Below are 15,000 nucleotides of genomic sequence, written 5' to 3' on the forward strand. Positions count from 1 at the left end.
CCTTTTTTTAGTCTTCTACTTTCTCCTTAAAATTACTCTCTCTTCCTCATCAACTAAAATTATGTGCACATTTTATGAAAAATATCTAATGAAAGAAAAACTATTTATAATATCACTAGTAATCTCCCTTTCCACCTCTCTAGAAAAAAAATGCAAATTCTATAACTGAATCTTGGTGGTACATTACAAATAATAATACTGAAATATCAGCACTTAGCAGTAGGACTTACCACTTCACAGTGCTTTCCATCCCTCTCTAAGCATTTCCAGAGTCAGCATATTGCCCCCAACAATCCAGATCCTCATTTTACTGACCTCAGAAGGATGGAAGTCTGAGTCAACCTTGAACCAGTGAGAACTGCTGGCAGTCAGCAGAATTAGCCTGCAATACTGCATCCTAACCACTGTGCTACCACAAAATAATACTAGTTATATGTGAGATCAGGAAAGAAGAAAACTGAGCTAAAAGTTTTTGTTCAAAATAGAAAAGCAAAACAGAAATGTTATAATTATCTATTCTATAACTCTAAAGCCTAAATTGAGAAGCAAGGCACATTTCTTCCCCTCTCTCAAGCTATGGGAAAGTTAGGGATTTTGGTGAATTAAAGGCAGAGATATGCACATTAATATTGTGCATGTTCCAAATGTTATTATACCTTTCAAGATATTTTTAACTTAGATAAAATATATTCTCTTTCTTCACAATCTAAAAGATTTTGTGGAGTGATAACTAAGAGTGAAGAAAAGGACCATAAAAACTTCCAATATTTTGAGGAAGGAGAACAATATATATTTTTAGGTTTTAGGACTAGGAAAGTTTCTATTTTTCTTTCCCTTGTGAAAGGCAATAAGCATAGTCAATCCTGATCAGGCTTCCTCCCCAAAAAAACCTGCCAACAATTCTTTTTATAGTTACCACCCTTCCTGCAGTTCATATAAAAATCACATTTGTTTCAAGTTCAGAATTCAAAAAGTCATGAATGTAGTTCCTAAACTTTTTTTTTTATTTTAATGAGGGAAAGGATATTTTCATTTACTTAAATAATATCCATAATGAAGGTTAAACTAAATAAGTTAGGTTAACAGTCTAATTGTTTGGATTTCTACAGCAACTGAGCCACAAACTAACCAATTATATTTTAATTTTGCAAGTTGCAGAAACCCAACCAGAGTACTTTTTGCATCTGTAATTTGTCTCTGTAGTCAGCATGTCAGCCACTAGAAACAAGTACTGTGTCTACTTGCAAATAGGTTAATTTATGTGGCAAACACATGTAACTAATAAGGCATACTTTCGTAAGCAACCAACCTACCACACTACTACTGATCTGTTTGAATCTTAATTCTGTTCTCTGAAATATGAGCCTTAGGTCAACTTAACAACTGTGTTAAGAATGCAAAATTATTTCTTAGTGTGCAATTATCTGTATCCCATAGATGTTAACAATGTATACATACAAAATTGGATGTTACTAACACAGTAGTATATGTAAGAATACAATAAAGTTTCATTCAAACTACTAACATAGTATAATTATTATTTCTGTATAAGTTTTTAATATTTAAAAAATAAGACTTATTTTGTCAGGCTCAATAACATGAATCAAAGAACTTTAATAACCTTTAGACTTGGACAGCTTCGCTGAATTAAGATAATCCATTCACAAAATTTGAATGTAGGTATTTAGGATTTAATATCCAAGCTTTAAATCTGACCGAAACATCCATTTTTCTGACATATCCACTGCTTCTTTAAAGTTGAAGAATATTTCAGGAAGCACTATCATAAAAAATATGATTGGAGTAATATCAGTATTTAGGGGGAAAATACAAGCAAAAATCCTCCTTGGGTTTACCAAACTAATATTAGAGTTCTTTGGATTTTGGCCAGAGTAGTTCAAATTCAGGGACATAATTAATTTTATTACATTTAAACTCTTTGCACTATATAGAAATTCTCCCTATCCAAGCAACCAGTGACAAAATACTCAGAATTCATAACCTCATAAACATAAATTTAGAGACAATCTAGTATCTTCTTGCATTGTGGTATTTCAAGGCATTGGGCTATCAAGCATATCAGAAAGAGTTCCTTATGTCATATAATATGAAATCAAATATAAAACCAATCACAAATTTCAGTTTTCACTATAGGCTCATTATTTATGACTCAAATTAATTTTCTTTCATCTTAAAATATTTGATTGGCCAAAGGTGTGGACAGGTGAAAAAAGCTTATGGGGTATGTTCTAGGCCTCAATAAAATCAGAGAGTCAAAATTGCTCTTACAATGTTGGCAACAGTTCATTAGAAGCTTATTTTAAAAATTAATCATTATAAATGACAAGTTACATGTATTTAAACTATACTGAAGTAATTGCACATTTTAATCATCACTTATCCTGCCATTATAGATTTTGAAGACTTTTACACATATTTGAAAAATGATTTAATTTATTCAGCATATGATAAGAACATTAAAAAGGATGAAATGTACTTTTAAGACAGTAATTCTATTAAAAGAAACCATTTTAGAAGTAGCCTTTCACAATTTAAAAGCCATCACCTTTTATAGTATTTGGACAGCCAATATATTAATGGAATGGCAGCCAATCCATGCTAGTCAGTTATGTTTATTCTTTGCAACTATTTACAAACGGGTTAACTCCTGCATATTTTTCTTTTTTCTTTTTTTTTTTTAACTCCTGCATATTTTTCATTTGTAATATTATCAAAGCATTTTATAAAATATATGCTATATTACATGTTTGAATAGAAATAAAGCAAACAATATCATAAAGAAATTCACAAAATTACAAACTGTTAAGATACCAGATAGTATGTAGTGCTACAAATATACAAGCATAAAATATAAAATACAATGATGTTTAGTTAAGCAGATGAACTGAATAACATGGAAGTTACAATAATATTTTGAAAAACGTATACCTATAAATTTAATATGTAATTATTCTCTAGCTTGTAAGTTTTTAAAATCAGAATTAGTATTAATTTTGAAGAAGAATTTGAGCGGATCCTAGAGATGAAAAATGAGGGTGGGAGAAAGAGTTCTTAGAAAAAGCTGTTTTCATTCAGGCAAGAATGATGTCAGCGTCTGCAGTGGCAGCTGCCTGACCTGTACACGCTTCCAATCCATAGCACTTTGCAGCTTTCAGAATACCTGGCAATTTGTTCACATGTTATATGAAAAATTTCAGCTGCATTGTAAAAAGATGAGAGAATCACACATTTAAGAAAAAGACTTTAAGTTCCCTATTATTTTTTTTAAAAAGACCATAGATCACTTACACTTTTATATATGTATTAAACACCGATGATTACATCCCCATTTTTGGCAACTGTTAATATAAATACAAAGTAAGATTCTCAGATGTTTAGTAGTTGAAGTATTGTTATCTCCCAACACAGCTAAGGTCCAAAGCAATTCTTAAGCCTTTGTAAATACAGATTGCTTTTTCAAATAGTTACACAGGCCAAAGAGGTAACAGCTGAGAGAGGAACAAATTTTAAAAAATGGCATTGGTTTTGTATTCAATGCCAACTGCACATCCCACAAAGCAATTTTGCAGAGTTTTTTAAAAATGTATTTTACTTTGTAGTTTAAAGAATATAGTTATTGAGTTGTGTAAAGAAAAGAACATACTTATCAAATTACAGGAATGGATGAGTAAAACTGGTCAGTTTATGCACATTTCAATCATTCAAAGCAAACTGGATGAATCATTATTAGTTGCATTCAGGTAACTGTGTCTTGTCAGTTATTTCATATTGTTGTACTGTCACTTACCTCAAACTGTTGACTGCTACAAATGCTAAAGGCAGAATTAAAACATGAAGTCACTTATTTCTAGCTTAGAGGATTGCTTAATTGAATATAAGTTATTTTACTCTTTTAAAAACACTTTAGGAAGGGATTTAAATCATATATAAGTTTTATTTTATCCTGTATAAATATTCTAGGAAAACAGCTTTCTCATCATATTATTACTTTTAAAAGTAAATAAATGTTCTTACTACTTTGCCTATATTTGTCTTGTGCCCACAGTTTAATTTTTTAAACTTGATAATATAAAGTTCCATTTTTATTAAGTCATATAAAGATTAATTCCATAAATAATTTCCAAATATTTTTTCTAAATGGAGATCACATACAGATTCAAATGCAAAGAACTATAATATAAAGTTTGGTATAATTTTTCAAATCAGAGCCATGAATGACTTGTGACATATTTGAAGAATTAATGGAAAGAATTTAAGCCAAGAATCACTACAATTTGCTACTTTCAATATTACCAAGAAGCTTATTTAATTTGTCATTAAAATTAAACACAGATCCAGCATTATTACAGATGCAAAATTATTGAAGCTGAAGCATCTATAAGAATTATAATAAAGTAAGTAGTGTATTAATTTGATTCATCTAAATATGGGAAGGAAACGGGACAGTTAGACAGTTAAAATAATCACTGTCACGTTAGAAGACTTAAATAATTTATTAGTTTCTGTAACATTTAGAATGTATTTTGATTTATATCTGCACTATATTGAGGAATATAGTTTACAAATTTAAATGGCATATTTAGAATGAATAAACAAGGAACCCATATTTTAAGATTATAATCTTCACTAATATTTAGATTTAATCTGCAAAGAGATTGCATTTATACTTTTTAAAGACTTTTTGTACAAACTGCAGGCAGTCATATAACCTGCAGGTTTTAGAAATGCTGTAAACAATTGTTCTGCCATCACATCCTATGGCTAATAATATAAAGAATTTGCACTTCTATTAACAGCATTTTGTTTTAATCTAGTTTTCATATTCCTTATTTCTATAAATAGAAGCATATATGGGTTTCTAAAGCACATTGTTAGGAATGTAAATTATATACAAGTTGCCTCTTAAAGAAAAGCATTTTAGACACTGAAGACATGAATTCATCATTAAAGTTCTCAATCATAAAAACATTGATAAACATTTCTTAAAAGAGCAAACCACTAACGATTTTCAGCACTCACATCAATATATAATGCATTTCAAGTTGGATTATTCCAAATTAACCTCCAAGATTCTACACTTTTAATTATCAATATAGTTCCCAGCCCTCATTTACCCATCTATCTGGATTTTGGGGGGGGACACACGAAACAATGCTTTTATTACGTTTTAGTTGCCCGATTCTAGAGAAATAAACAGCGTTAAAGGAGCAATTGATCAACGAATAGGTGAAGGGGTAAATCTTTTTCGGTTTCAGCTGAGGAAAAGCTTGTTTAGAAATCTGCTATTTCTCTTTTGAGCTCACCAACTGAAGCTTCACTGATACAGTAGAATTTACAAACCAAACGCTTGGCAATGTAAAGGGCGGACGTTTGCTAAGTATCGTAAATTTAAGACTAATGTTTTCCTTAAATGAATCGTGTTTGGAGGGAGGAGGAGAAGGGAGGCTTTTATGGGAGTGGGTGGGTTACAGCTCTATCCCGTCTCTGCTTTACCTCTATATATGGGCGAACTGGGGCTCCTTCTCTCAGGTGAGCTGCTCCTCCGCCTGCCGCCGTTGGTGGTGGTGGTGGTGGTGGTGGTGGTAGCGGTGCTGCTGCTGTCAGGCGAGCGCTTCTGCCTTACCTTCACCCTGCTCGGTTCTACCGCCCCGCCTGCTCCCGGCGGGGCAACAACAACGGCGGAGGTGCCGGCAGCAGCAGCCGCCAGAGCCAACGGCGAAGTAGAGTTTGGTGGGGGCGGACTGCCGCCGTTCCCACCGCCTCCTCCCCCTCCGCCTCGCGGCCCTCCTGGGCCGGTATTACTCCCCACGGAGGCCGAGGAGGTCGGCAGGCGAGTCGGGCTCTGCTGATTTCCCCTCAGGAGCTGAAAAGGGACGGTGGCGCGGATCGGTTGGAGCAGCCGGCTAGTCCCAGCGCCGCCACCGGGGGCGCTTCCAACGCCGTTTCCTCCTCCACCAGACCCATTACTACCGGCCGAAACCCCGGCGTTACCGCTGGTTGGGGACCCGGCGGCGCCACGGCGCATCCTCTGCGAGGGCTGGTGGTGAGGAGGGGTCTGCGAGGAAGAGCTGGACATGGCGGCGCTCCGAAGGCGAACGAAACGAGGAAGGCTTCTCTCCTGACTCCCTCACGCGCGAATACGCCCCTTGGAAGAGGGGACGGGAAGAGGCCGAGAGAGGCAGACTCTAGAGCGTTCACCAACGCGTTTATCGCCGGGATGTGGCCATGACTGCCCGCCTCGGCAGCTTAACCCCTCGCGGCTTACATCGTCCATGGACGAGGCGGCCACTACTGGAGATAAGGAGGAGGAGCAGCAGCAGCGGCGAAGTGGGCGGGGACCATAAGACTCGGGCTCCTGCCTGACTAAAAACTCGAGACCACCACCGCACCTGCGGCCCACCACCTATCCCTGCCCCCCAAGCTCTACCGTCCTCCTTCTAAATACCCACCGCAGGCTCCACCACCCTGCCTGTAGCGGGCAGGGGGCGCCCAGCCTTGCGCCCATTGGGCACCGGCCGCCGTTTATTCGTGTCTGATTGGTCAGAATCTCCGAAAGGCAGTGTATCTAACCAACCACTGCCTTCTCCTTTACCTGTAGGTGGAGAAAAGGGCGAGAGGGAGAGGGTGGTAGCTGAAAGCCGCTTTGTGTACGGATGTCTAGGCGGGGGGGCGGGTAGGGCAGTTTTAGTAAAGTTAATATTATAGGGAGCACATGATGAAGGGCTGTCTCTGATAATTATTACTATTTGCTTCCAAGACTGCTTCTTAATGTACTGTATATGCCCAAGAGGCTGGAAATTATAAACAAATACTAGCGTGCTAATGTGCTAACCCTACTTAGGAATTTAAAAAACCTTCAGATCGTTGAAGCAATAGCAATCTGAGGTCTCTTAATTCTAAGAAAATACTGATTTTTTTAAAAAAATACTAAAATACCAGAGCAGGGCCTACATTTAAAGTGAAAATCCTTCCAGAGAAGACCATAGTTTTTTTTTTTTAAATCATGTTTCTTTTAGCCATTCAGAATTTTTGTCTAAACTCTTATTTTGAAAGTATCATAACTGAAAATTAGGCATCTTAATATTTCATATTAATTTAGTTTTTGGAGAGCTATTTGGCACTAGAGTAGCAGATACAAATGTATTTATATTTAAAATACTTAAACAGATGTAAAAGAATAGAGATTATTTGGGCCTGAAGTTGGAATGTAGCACCATCTCCATGGCAGAGACCATTGATAACATATCTATTATACAGTACTAGGTTTTGTTGTTGTAATATTAGTTCACATTTCTTCTAACCGCCTTTTGATATTCTTTGTTAAGCTCCTTCCCTAAATATTTATCTTTCTTAGCTGTGGCTTCTTTTCACTTGGCAATTTCCATTATTTTTTCTGACATGCAGTTTGCTTCTGGTTAGTACTGTCCTTGCTATGTACTTCATGACTGTGAAAGAAATAAGAGGAGTAATAAAATGATTTTCAGAGTGAAATGTTGAATTTCAATCTTTCAATGATGCTTAAGATGCCAATGTGTATTTGATTCATTTCATCTTTCACTATTGAGCTTTTCCATGTTGATACTTTCTACTGTACATTCCATGTTCTTACTGTAATTTTGTCTTTGCAAATTTAGATATATTTTCCTGGCAATATGGCAATGACTCTAGCTCTTTCTTAGTAAAGTTGAGTATCATTCAACTTGAGAGGTTCATTATCCAGCACTGTATCATCAATCATTTTGTATTGTCTATTTATGTAATTACCTTAAAAAAAACAAGAATGGTTTATCATTACATTCTCCCCACAATATAAAATTATGATGTCTTAGTTATTATCACTAAAATAATTTTCCACCCCCAACTTTTTCCTACCGTATATATTTCTTATAATTATGATTATATATAGATTTAGATATTATAGATGATAATATAATTATGATTACCTATGTCCTCCCACTCATGGCTATAAACATGTTGCTTGTATTGTTATGATTTATATTGTTCTGTTTGTTTCCTAGTATGATTTGATTGCTTATTAATAACCTATGACTATCACTGTATATCTTATGATTCTTGATGAATGTAATTTTTTTCTTTTTTTCCTTTTATGTACACTGAGAACATATGCACCAAAGACAAATTCCTTGTGTGTCCAATCACACTTGGCCAATAAAGAATTCCTATTCTATTCTATTCTATTCTATTCTATTCCATTCCATTCCATTCCATATGATGTAAACTGTCCAGAGTCACTACCTAGTAATAGAAATTAGAGAGACAGAAAGACAGGCAGACAGACACATCCCAAGGACAAATTATATCAACTTTCTCAAAATAAAGCAAGTGACTTAGAAGCATATTAGAACCAAGGTCAACATATTTGGATACACTGGGTGAAGAGGGAGATTGAAAATATCTGGAAATTGCTGATCTTCCTGTCGAACTAGAATGCTGCAGAAAGTGACAATAGGATGGCTAAATAAGCTAATATCAGAGTTCAAGTACCATACATGATTCTTGTATGAACACTATATAGGAATACATCTCATGGAACATGATCATAATATGTCTCAATTGATTTTCTATCAGTGAGATGGAAAGGGCAACTCACCCTCTTGTAGCACACAAATACTCCCAGAAATGAAAATGTAGAAGGAAAAACGGTCACTTCCTCATTCTATTAATATTATTGCAGGAAGATTAACTGACTAAATTCCATCAAATACAATTTAACTTAGTAAATTTACATTCTGTCTTCATAGATAGAATGATAGAATTCAAATCCTAGTAAGAACCTCCACAGGATTTGTGCTAGTTAAAAAAAAAGCTTAAATATTAGCAAAATGGAATGTTCAAAATGGAATACAAAATCATCTGCGTTTTGTGTATCCATAGATGCTAGGCTAGGGCAAATTATAACAGAGTCTCCTTTGTCAGTAAAGCCATCTATGGAATTATAAAGAATTCTCATATTCATACAGAAGGAAACATAATGTATCCCAAAAAAGGACGGACATGTTCAAAACATTTAGGAGGATTTTCTTCACAATTATAAGGACCTCAAAAATAAGATTATTTATTTTTTATAATTATGACTAATCTTTCATATTCAAAATGTAAAACAAAGCTTTTCAACTGGTCCCATCTCTTAAGATGTTGATAGAGTGAACAGTCATTAGGAAATCTAAGCTATAATGAATTGTGGTATGATACTTGTTTTAAGTGTATCCCAGAATTGTATAAGAGGTGATTAATTTGTAAGCACTGAATATTGTAGATTTGGATTTTGTTTAACTCTACACTTAAAAGAATAAAAGTGTGTTTAGCTGAAATCTGAAAGACAAAAATGTAGAAATATGCTCACTTTAAGGATAAATACAGGGGTTATTGCAGACATCAACATTTTTTGCTGAAACTACACAAGTATTATTCCAGCGTGCTGTTGAAGGCAAGATTGCTAGCACATATTTGTCCATCACTGTTGCATCAGCTCTCGATTTCCACACTTTCTTTTACATTGTGATAAACAGAATGTCCCTGCGACAGAAATCTATGATAGACTCAATAGGCCATTGTAGTGGAAATTTACTAAGATATTATCAGCCTTTTTCTGTTTTCCAGGGCAGTTAATTTTCACTAAATTTACATTTTAATCATTGCTATTAGCATCTGAGAACATGGTTTCTTGATTGAATTGAAACTGGCTGCATGTATATTAATTTTCTATGCCATAAACTATGTTTTATAAATGGCTGGTTTACAAAAATCAGAACCGCTGGGTTCACAAAAGATGTCAACCATATTAAACCACCAGGAGTAGTTATAGATACATCAATAGAGAGGCGATATCAGATAATAAGCCATAGGCTATGCATTTAAACCACAATGGGTAGTTTACACAAACCACAACAGCTCACTTTACACAATATTCTTTGTCCAAATGAAGGAAACCTCATTATGACTTAGTATGATATATAAAAACAGACCTTGACTGAGAATTACAAGGTGTGGTATCAGTCATTTTCTTGTTTTGTTTTGTTTTCTAAACTACTATTTTTAACAATTAAAAGTTGATCACTAAGACTCCCCTTATCACAACAATATAATGAAAGGGATGGAATTAAACCTGTACATCTGGCCTGACCAATTAAAAAATGAATCTCTGAAAAAGACAGTTTGGCTGAAAGCCACTGTTACATTACTGCTATGTAGCATATATATAGGGTTGTGTGTTTAATGTATGTAGATATTACATTACACCCACGTCCTCCACATTTTGGAACATCTTGCCACCCTCTCTCTCCTGGCCTCCAGGAAAAGTCTTAAAACCTGGCTCTGCCAAGGTGAAACTGTTGGCTAGAGATAGTAGTGGGATTCAAATCTTTCCACTACCGGTTCTGTGGGCGTGGCTTGGTGGAGCAGCACCATGCTGTGAGGGACATTGAGTTTGCCATGCCCACTCAGTCACATGACCCCACCAAGCCAGGCCCACCAAGCCACGCCCACAGAACCCAGTAGGAGAAAATTTTGAATTTATACCTATTGCAGCCTTTCTACCTATTTTCTGCCCAGGGTCTAAACTCAGAATCTCTCAAGGCCTCCTCTTGCAGGCCGCCTGCTCTCCTTTTGCCACACATTGCCATGTTTTCCCTTCTTCAGAGGCTCCCAGCCCTTACTCAATCTCCCCGCTTCCTCCCACACAACTGCCTCTTTCTTCATCCCATGACTTTACCTTCCTCCGCAGCTGGCTGCCAGCTGCCGTTGGGCTCGAATGCACCAAAAAAGAGCTTCAGTCCCATGACCATCATTGCCATCGCTACCCTGTCTTTACACACATACCCCATTGCCTGCTGCACCAGAGGGGTGTGCATACATGGCCGGCACGAAGAACAGGGTGGTGATGATGGTGATGGAAATGACTGAAGCTCTTTTTCGGTGCATTTGAGAAGCAGAGGCTGGTAGTTTTTGGCGCAAGAAGCCTACAGCCAGCCGCCTCTGCTGGCTTTGAGGCTTCTCGCACTGAAAAAAAGAGGCGGCTGCAGCATCTCACAACAAGGGGGCAAACAAATGCAGGCTGGCGGGGAGCCCAGCAGTGACAGCTCAGCCCTGACTTGTCTGCCCTGGCAGCCAGCCATGGGAAGAAGGTAAGGTTGCAAGACAAAGAAAGAGGCGGTCGTGGGGGAGGAAGCAGGGAGATTGAGTAAGTGCTGGGGCCTCTGAAGGAGGGGAAACAGGGGAATGCATGGTGAGGGGAGAGTGGGCAGGAAGAAGCCCTGGGAAGACCGGAGCCGGGGAATGACACATTCATTCGGATGGAGGCTCCAGGGCCTCAGGGAATGGCACTTCCCTGGGCCCCGGGCCCAGACCCAAGGCAAAGAGCGAATGGGCAGCATGCTTACTTTGGTAAACTAAGCAGAGCAGGCAAGGTGAGGAGGCGACTGGCGACGCGATTAGCTGGGCTGCATGGCAAAGGCAGCATATATAGGGTGGGGGTGGGTGGGGGTGGGTGGGGTGAGCATTGAGCTGGCCAGCAGGGCGAGTATCGAGAGGGCAGGCAGGATCCAGCCAGAGGTAGTATTTACTGGTTCAACAAACCAGTTAAAATTGCCACTACTTGTTCACCCGAACTGGCTGAATACCACCTCTGGCTGGAGATGACTAGTGTATAACAGAAAAACCACTACCACCTCCCTGCTTTAAACCCATTGTTTTTTAGCTTGTTTTATTTTTTATAATTTTAATCTGTTTTTATATGTATAATTGTTTTAATATCTATGTTTTATTACATTATAAGCCAGTCAGAATCGCCTCAAACCATGAGACGAGCAGCATATAGATTTAATAATAAATATTACCAAATTTATTATGTTAATAAGATTGGAATTCTGAATTAATCATCGTCATCTTTAATCACTCTGAGCAATATTTTTCTTTACCATAAGCAATGCTAAATGCTCAACTATGTAACTATTCTATTTTAGTATATTAACATACTAAAATATTCATTTTTGATATTTATACCATGTAAGTTATTTCCTCAACCTTGCTTTAGCTTTTCTTTTTGGTCAATGGCTAAAAGTGAGCAACTTGGCTCTATATTCTTTCATATGCTAAAACCAAACAAAATAGAAACCAAAAGCCACAATATGTTTAAGTGTCCTATCTTTAAAAAAAAGTGTTTTATAAAAATAATTTTTTAATAAAAAATCAAAGGCAAACTTATATATTTGATAAAAGACATTTGGAAAAAGGTACATAAGGACCAGTTCCAGTTACTTCTGAGTAAATATGTGTATAAGAGCTGCTATTAAGGGTAAGACCTGCTATTAAGGCCTTTTCTTAGATTCTTGCCCAGTTATCTGGGAACGGTTTGACTCTGTCACTCCTGAGGAAGTGGACAGGATCCTAAGGAGTATGCATGCAAGCACCTGTATTTTAGACCCATGTCCCTCCTGGCTTGTGAAAGCTTCCCAGGAGGTGACAGGTGGGTGGACTCTGGCGGTGATTAACGTTTCCTTACAGGAAAGGGTAGTGCCCCAGCACTTTAAGGAAGCTGTGGTCCGCCTTCTTCTTAAGAAGCCATCGCTGGATTCCACCCTGCTGGGTAGTTTCTGACCTGTCTCCGATTTTCCCTTTTTGGGGAAGGTGATTGAGAAGTTGGTTGCACGGCAGCTCCAGAGGTTTCTGGATGAAACGTATTATCTAGGTTCCTATCAGTCAGTAATCAGGCCTATATATGGGACAGAAACAGATTAGTCATGGTTTTGGATGATCTCTGGGGGACCAGGATAGGGATAGGGCATCCATCTATCAGCTTCCAAGCTGCCATAAGGACGGAGAGGAGAGGCTTGAACTTTCACCTACTTAATTCCCCTGAAGAACAGTCTCCACGGAGATGGGATGGGGGGGGGACATTCCTGTGAACTGACGGAGATGGGATCAGAAGAGTGACTTGGAAGATGGCCAATGAGACGCAGAGAATTGGGAACCGGAAAGAGAGGTTTTGGGGGGCCAAGTTCAGTGCTAACTGCACATTGAGTCAAGATCAGTTCGTTATGCTCAATAAAGAGAAAAATTTCCTCAAAGATCGGGCGTTTGGAAATTCATTTATTTGGAGATAACAATGAAGCTTGACACCATCCTTGCTCTACTTGATCTCTCGGCAGCTTTCGATACCATCGACCATGGTATTCTTCTGGAGCAGCTTTGGAGAATGGGAGTGGGAGGCCCTGTGCTATCCTGGTTCACTTCCTTCCTCTGCGGCCACTCTCAGTCAGTGTTGATAGGAGGGGAGAGATCCAGCCCTGCCCACTGCTTTGTGGGGTTCCGCAGGGCTCGGTACTCTCTCTACTCCTGTTCAACATTTATATGAAGCCATTAGATGAGATCATCCATCACTATGGACTGAGATATCATCAATATGCTGATAATACCCAGCTGTATGTCTCAGCCCGTGGTGAGTTAAGTGATGCCATGTCCTCCCTCTCACAGTGCCTCAAGGCTGTTAGGGGCTGGATGAGGAGCAATGGGTGAAACTGAACCCTGGCAAGACCAAATGGCTCTGGGTTTGGGATTCTTTGGCCCAGGGAGAATTGTCACCTTTGATCTTGGATGGGGTGGCACTACCCCAAAGAAGACCCTGTGTGTAATTTGGGGGTCCTCCTGGATTTGTGACTTCTGCTCAAAGAGCAGGTGGCAGTCGTGGCCAGGAGGGCCTTTGCGCAATTGCAGGTTCTGCGCCAGTTACACCCTTTCCTGGACCAACAATCCCTACTCATAGACACTCATGCCCTAGTCACTTCCCGTCTTGACTATTGCAACGTGTTCTACATGGGGCTTTCCTTGAAGAGCATCCAGAACCTCCAGGCGGTGCAAAATGCAGTGGCCCACATGGTTTTGTGCAGATCTTGGTGTGCACGTGTATCACCTCTCCTGTGTGAGCTGCATTGGTTGCCGATTTGCTTCAAGGTACTATCAAGTGCTAGTTGTCACCTTTAAAACCCTTCATGGCTTGGGACCAGGTTATCTGATGGACCATCTCTTGCTGGTCACATTTACCTGACCCACAAGAGGAGGAAGGCAAGGAATGTGGTGGGTCCCGAGGGAGATACATCTGGTGTGACCCAGAAGAAGGGCCTTCTCTGTGGTGACTCCCTTTCTCTGGAATTCCCCCAGAGATTAGAATGGCCCGCACTCTAACACTCTTCCAGAAGGCACTGAAGACCTGATTCTGCCAGCGAGTTGGGGAACACACATCAGGACGAAACCCATTAAATGGCTCATTTGTTGTCACCAGGAAGGGAGGTTAGGGATTATTTTATTATATTATTATATTATTTTATTATATGATTATTCTCTTTTATTAGTTTTATTGCTTTATAGATGAGGTTTTTATATTTCTGTAAGCTGCCCTGTGTCGCCATGTACAAATAGGTGGCAATGTAAATTTCCTAAAATAAATTTCCTAAAAAAATAAAAATAAAATATGCTAAATGCCCAGTAGCACAAATGCGCCTAACATATGCATATACTTTTAAAAGAGCATGTGCAATTCATCCTACCATTTCATTTTAACATCATTTTTTTAACATTCTTTTATATTTATGCCCTCAGCCTAAATATTTCGGCTACATTGGAATATAATTTCCATATGATCCAGGCATGATACTACATAAAATGTTGACTCCTAGGGACGATTATATACCATATTTTTCACACTATAAGACACACTTCCCCCCCAAAAAAGTGGATGGAAATGTCTGTGTGTCTTATAAAGCAAATATTGCCCAGTGGCAGGCAATGCTGGAGCCTTCGCTGCCGAGCAGCTGATTAGCGATTGGATTTGCCTCCCGAAATACCGCCAATCAGCTGTTCTAGGTGACGGGGATCGCCACCTGTCACCTATCATCACCTGGTGGTGGCAAACGAGCAGAGGCAAGTGGTGACAAACAGCGGTGGCGAACGGGTGGCAGCAAACGG

The 15,000-nt window shown here is 38.6% G+C and overlaps 1 protein-coding gene across 5 annotated transcripts in view; it reads right to left on the reverse strand.

Annotated features, from left to right (window-relative positions):
* Nucleotides 1–7,506, reverse strand: part of GLCCI1 (glucocorticoid induced 1) — a 52,581-nt gene extending 45,075 nt beyond the window's left edge. For 4 of the 5 annotated variants that reach the window (XM_087892754.1, XM_034402115.3, XM_034402116.3 and 1 more), the window contains exon 1: nt 5,515–7,506. In XM_087892754.1, the coding sequence (XP_087748880.1) occupies nt 5,515–6,097 (583 nt within the window). In that variant the 5' untranslated portion in view covers nt 6,098–7,506. Of the gene's footprint in view, nt 1–1,621; nt 1,783–5,514 lie in introns of those variants that run through there. The other variant, XM_060685647.2, reaches the window with a different exon arrangement.
* Between the last annotated feature and the right edge of the window lie 7,494 nt (nt 7,507–15,000).

Source organism: Pantherophis guttatus, chromosome 4 (assembly GCF_059756535.1).
Source record: "Pantherophis guttatus breed Tessera chromosome 4, ASM5975653v1, whole genome shotgun sequence".
NCBI classification, from domain to species: domain Eukaryota; kingdom Metazoa; phylum Chordata; class Lepidosauria; order Squamata; family Colubridae; genus Pantherophis; species Pantherophis guttatus.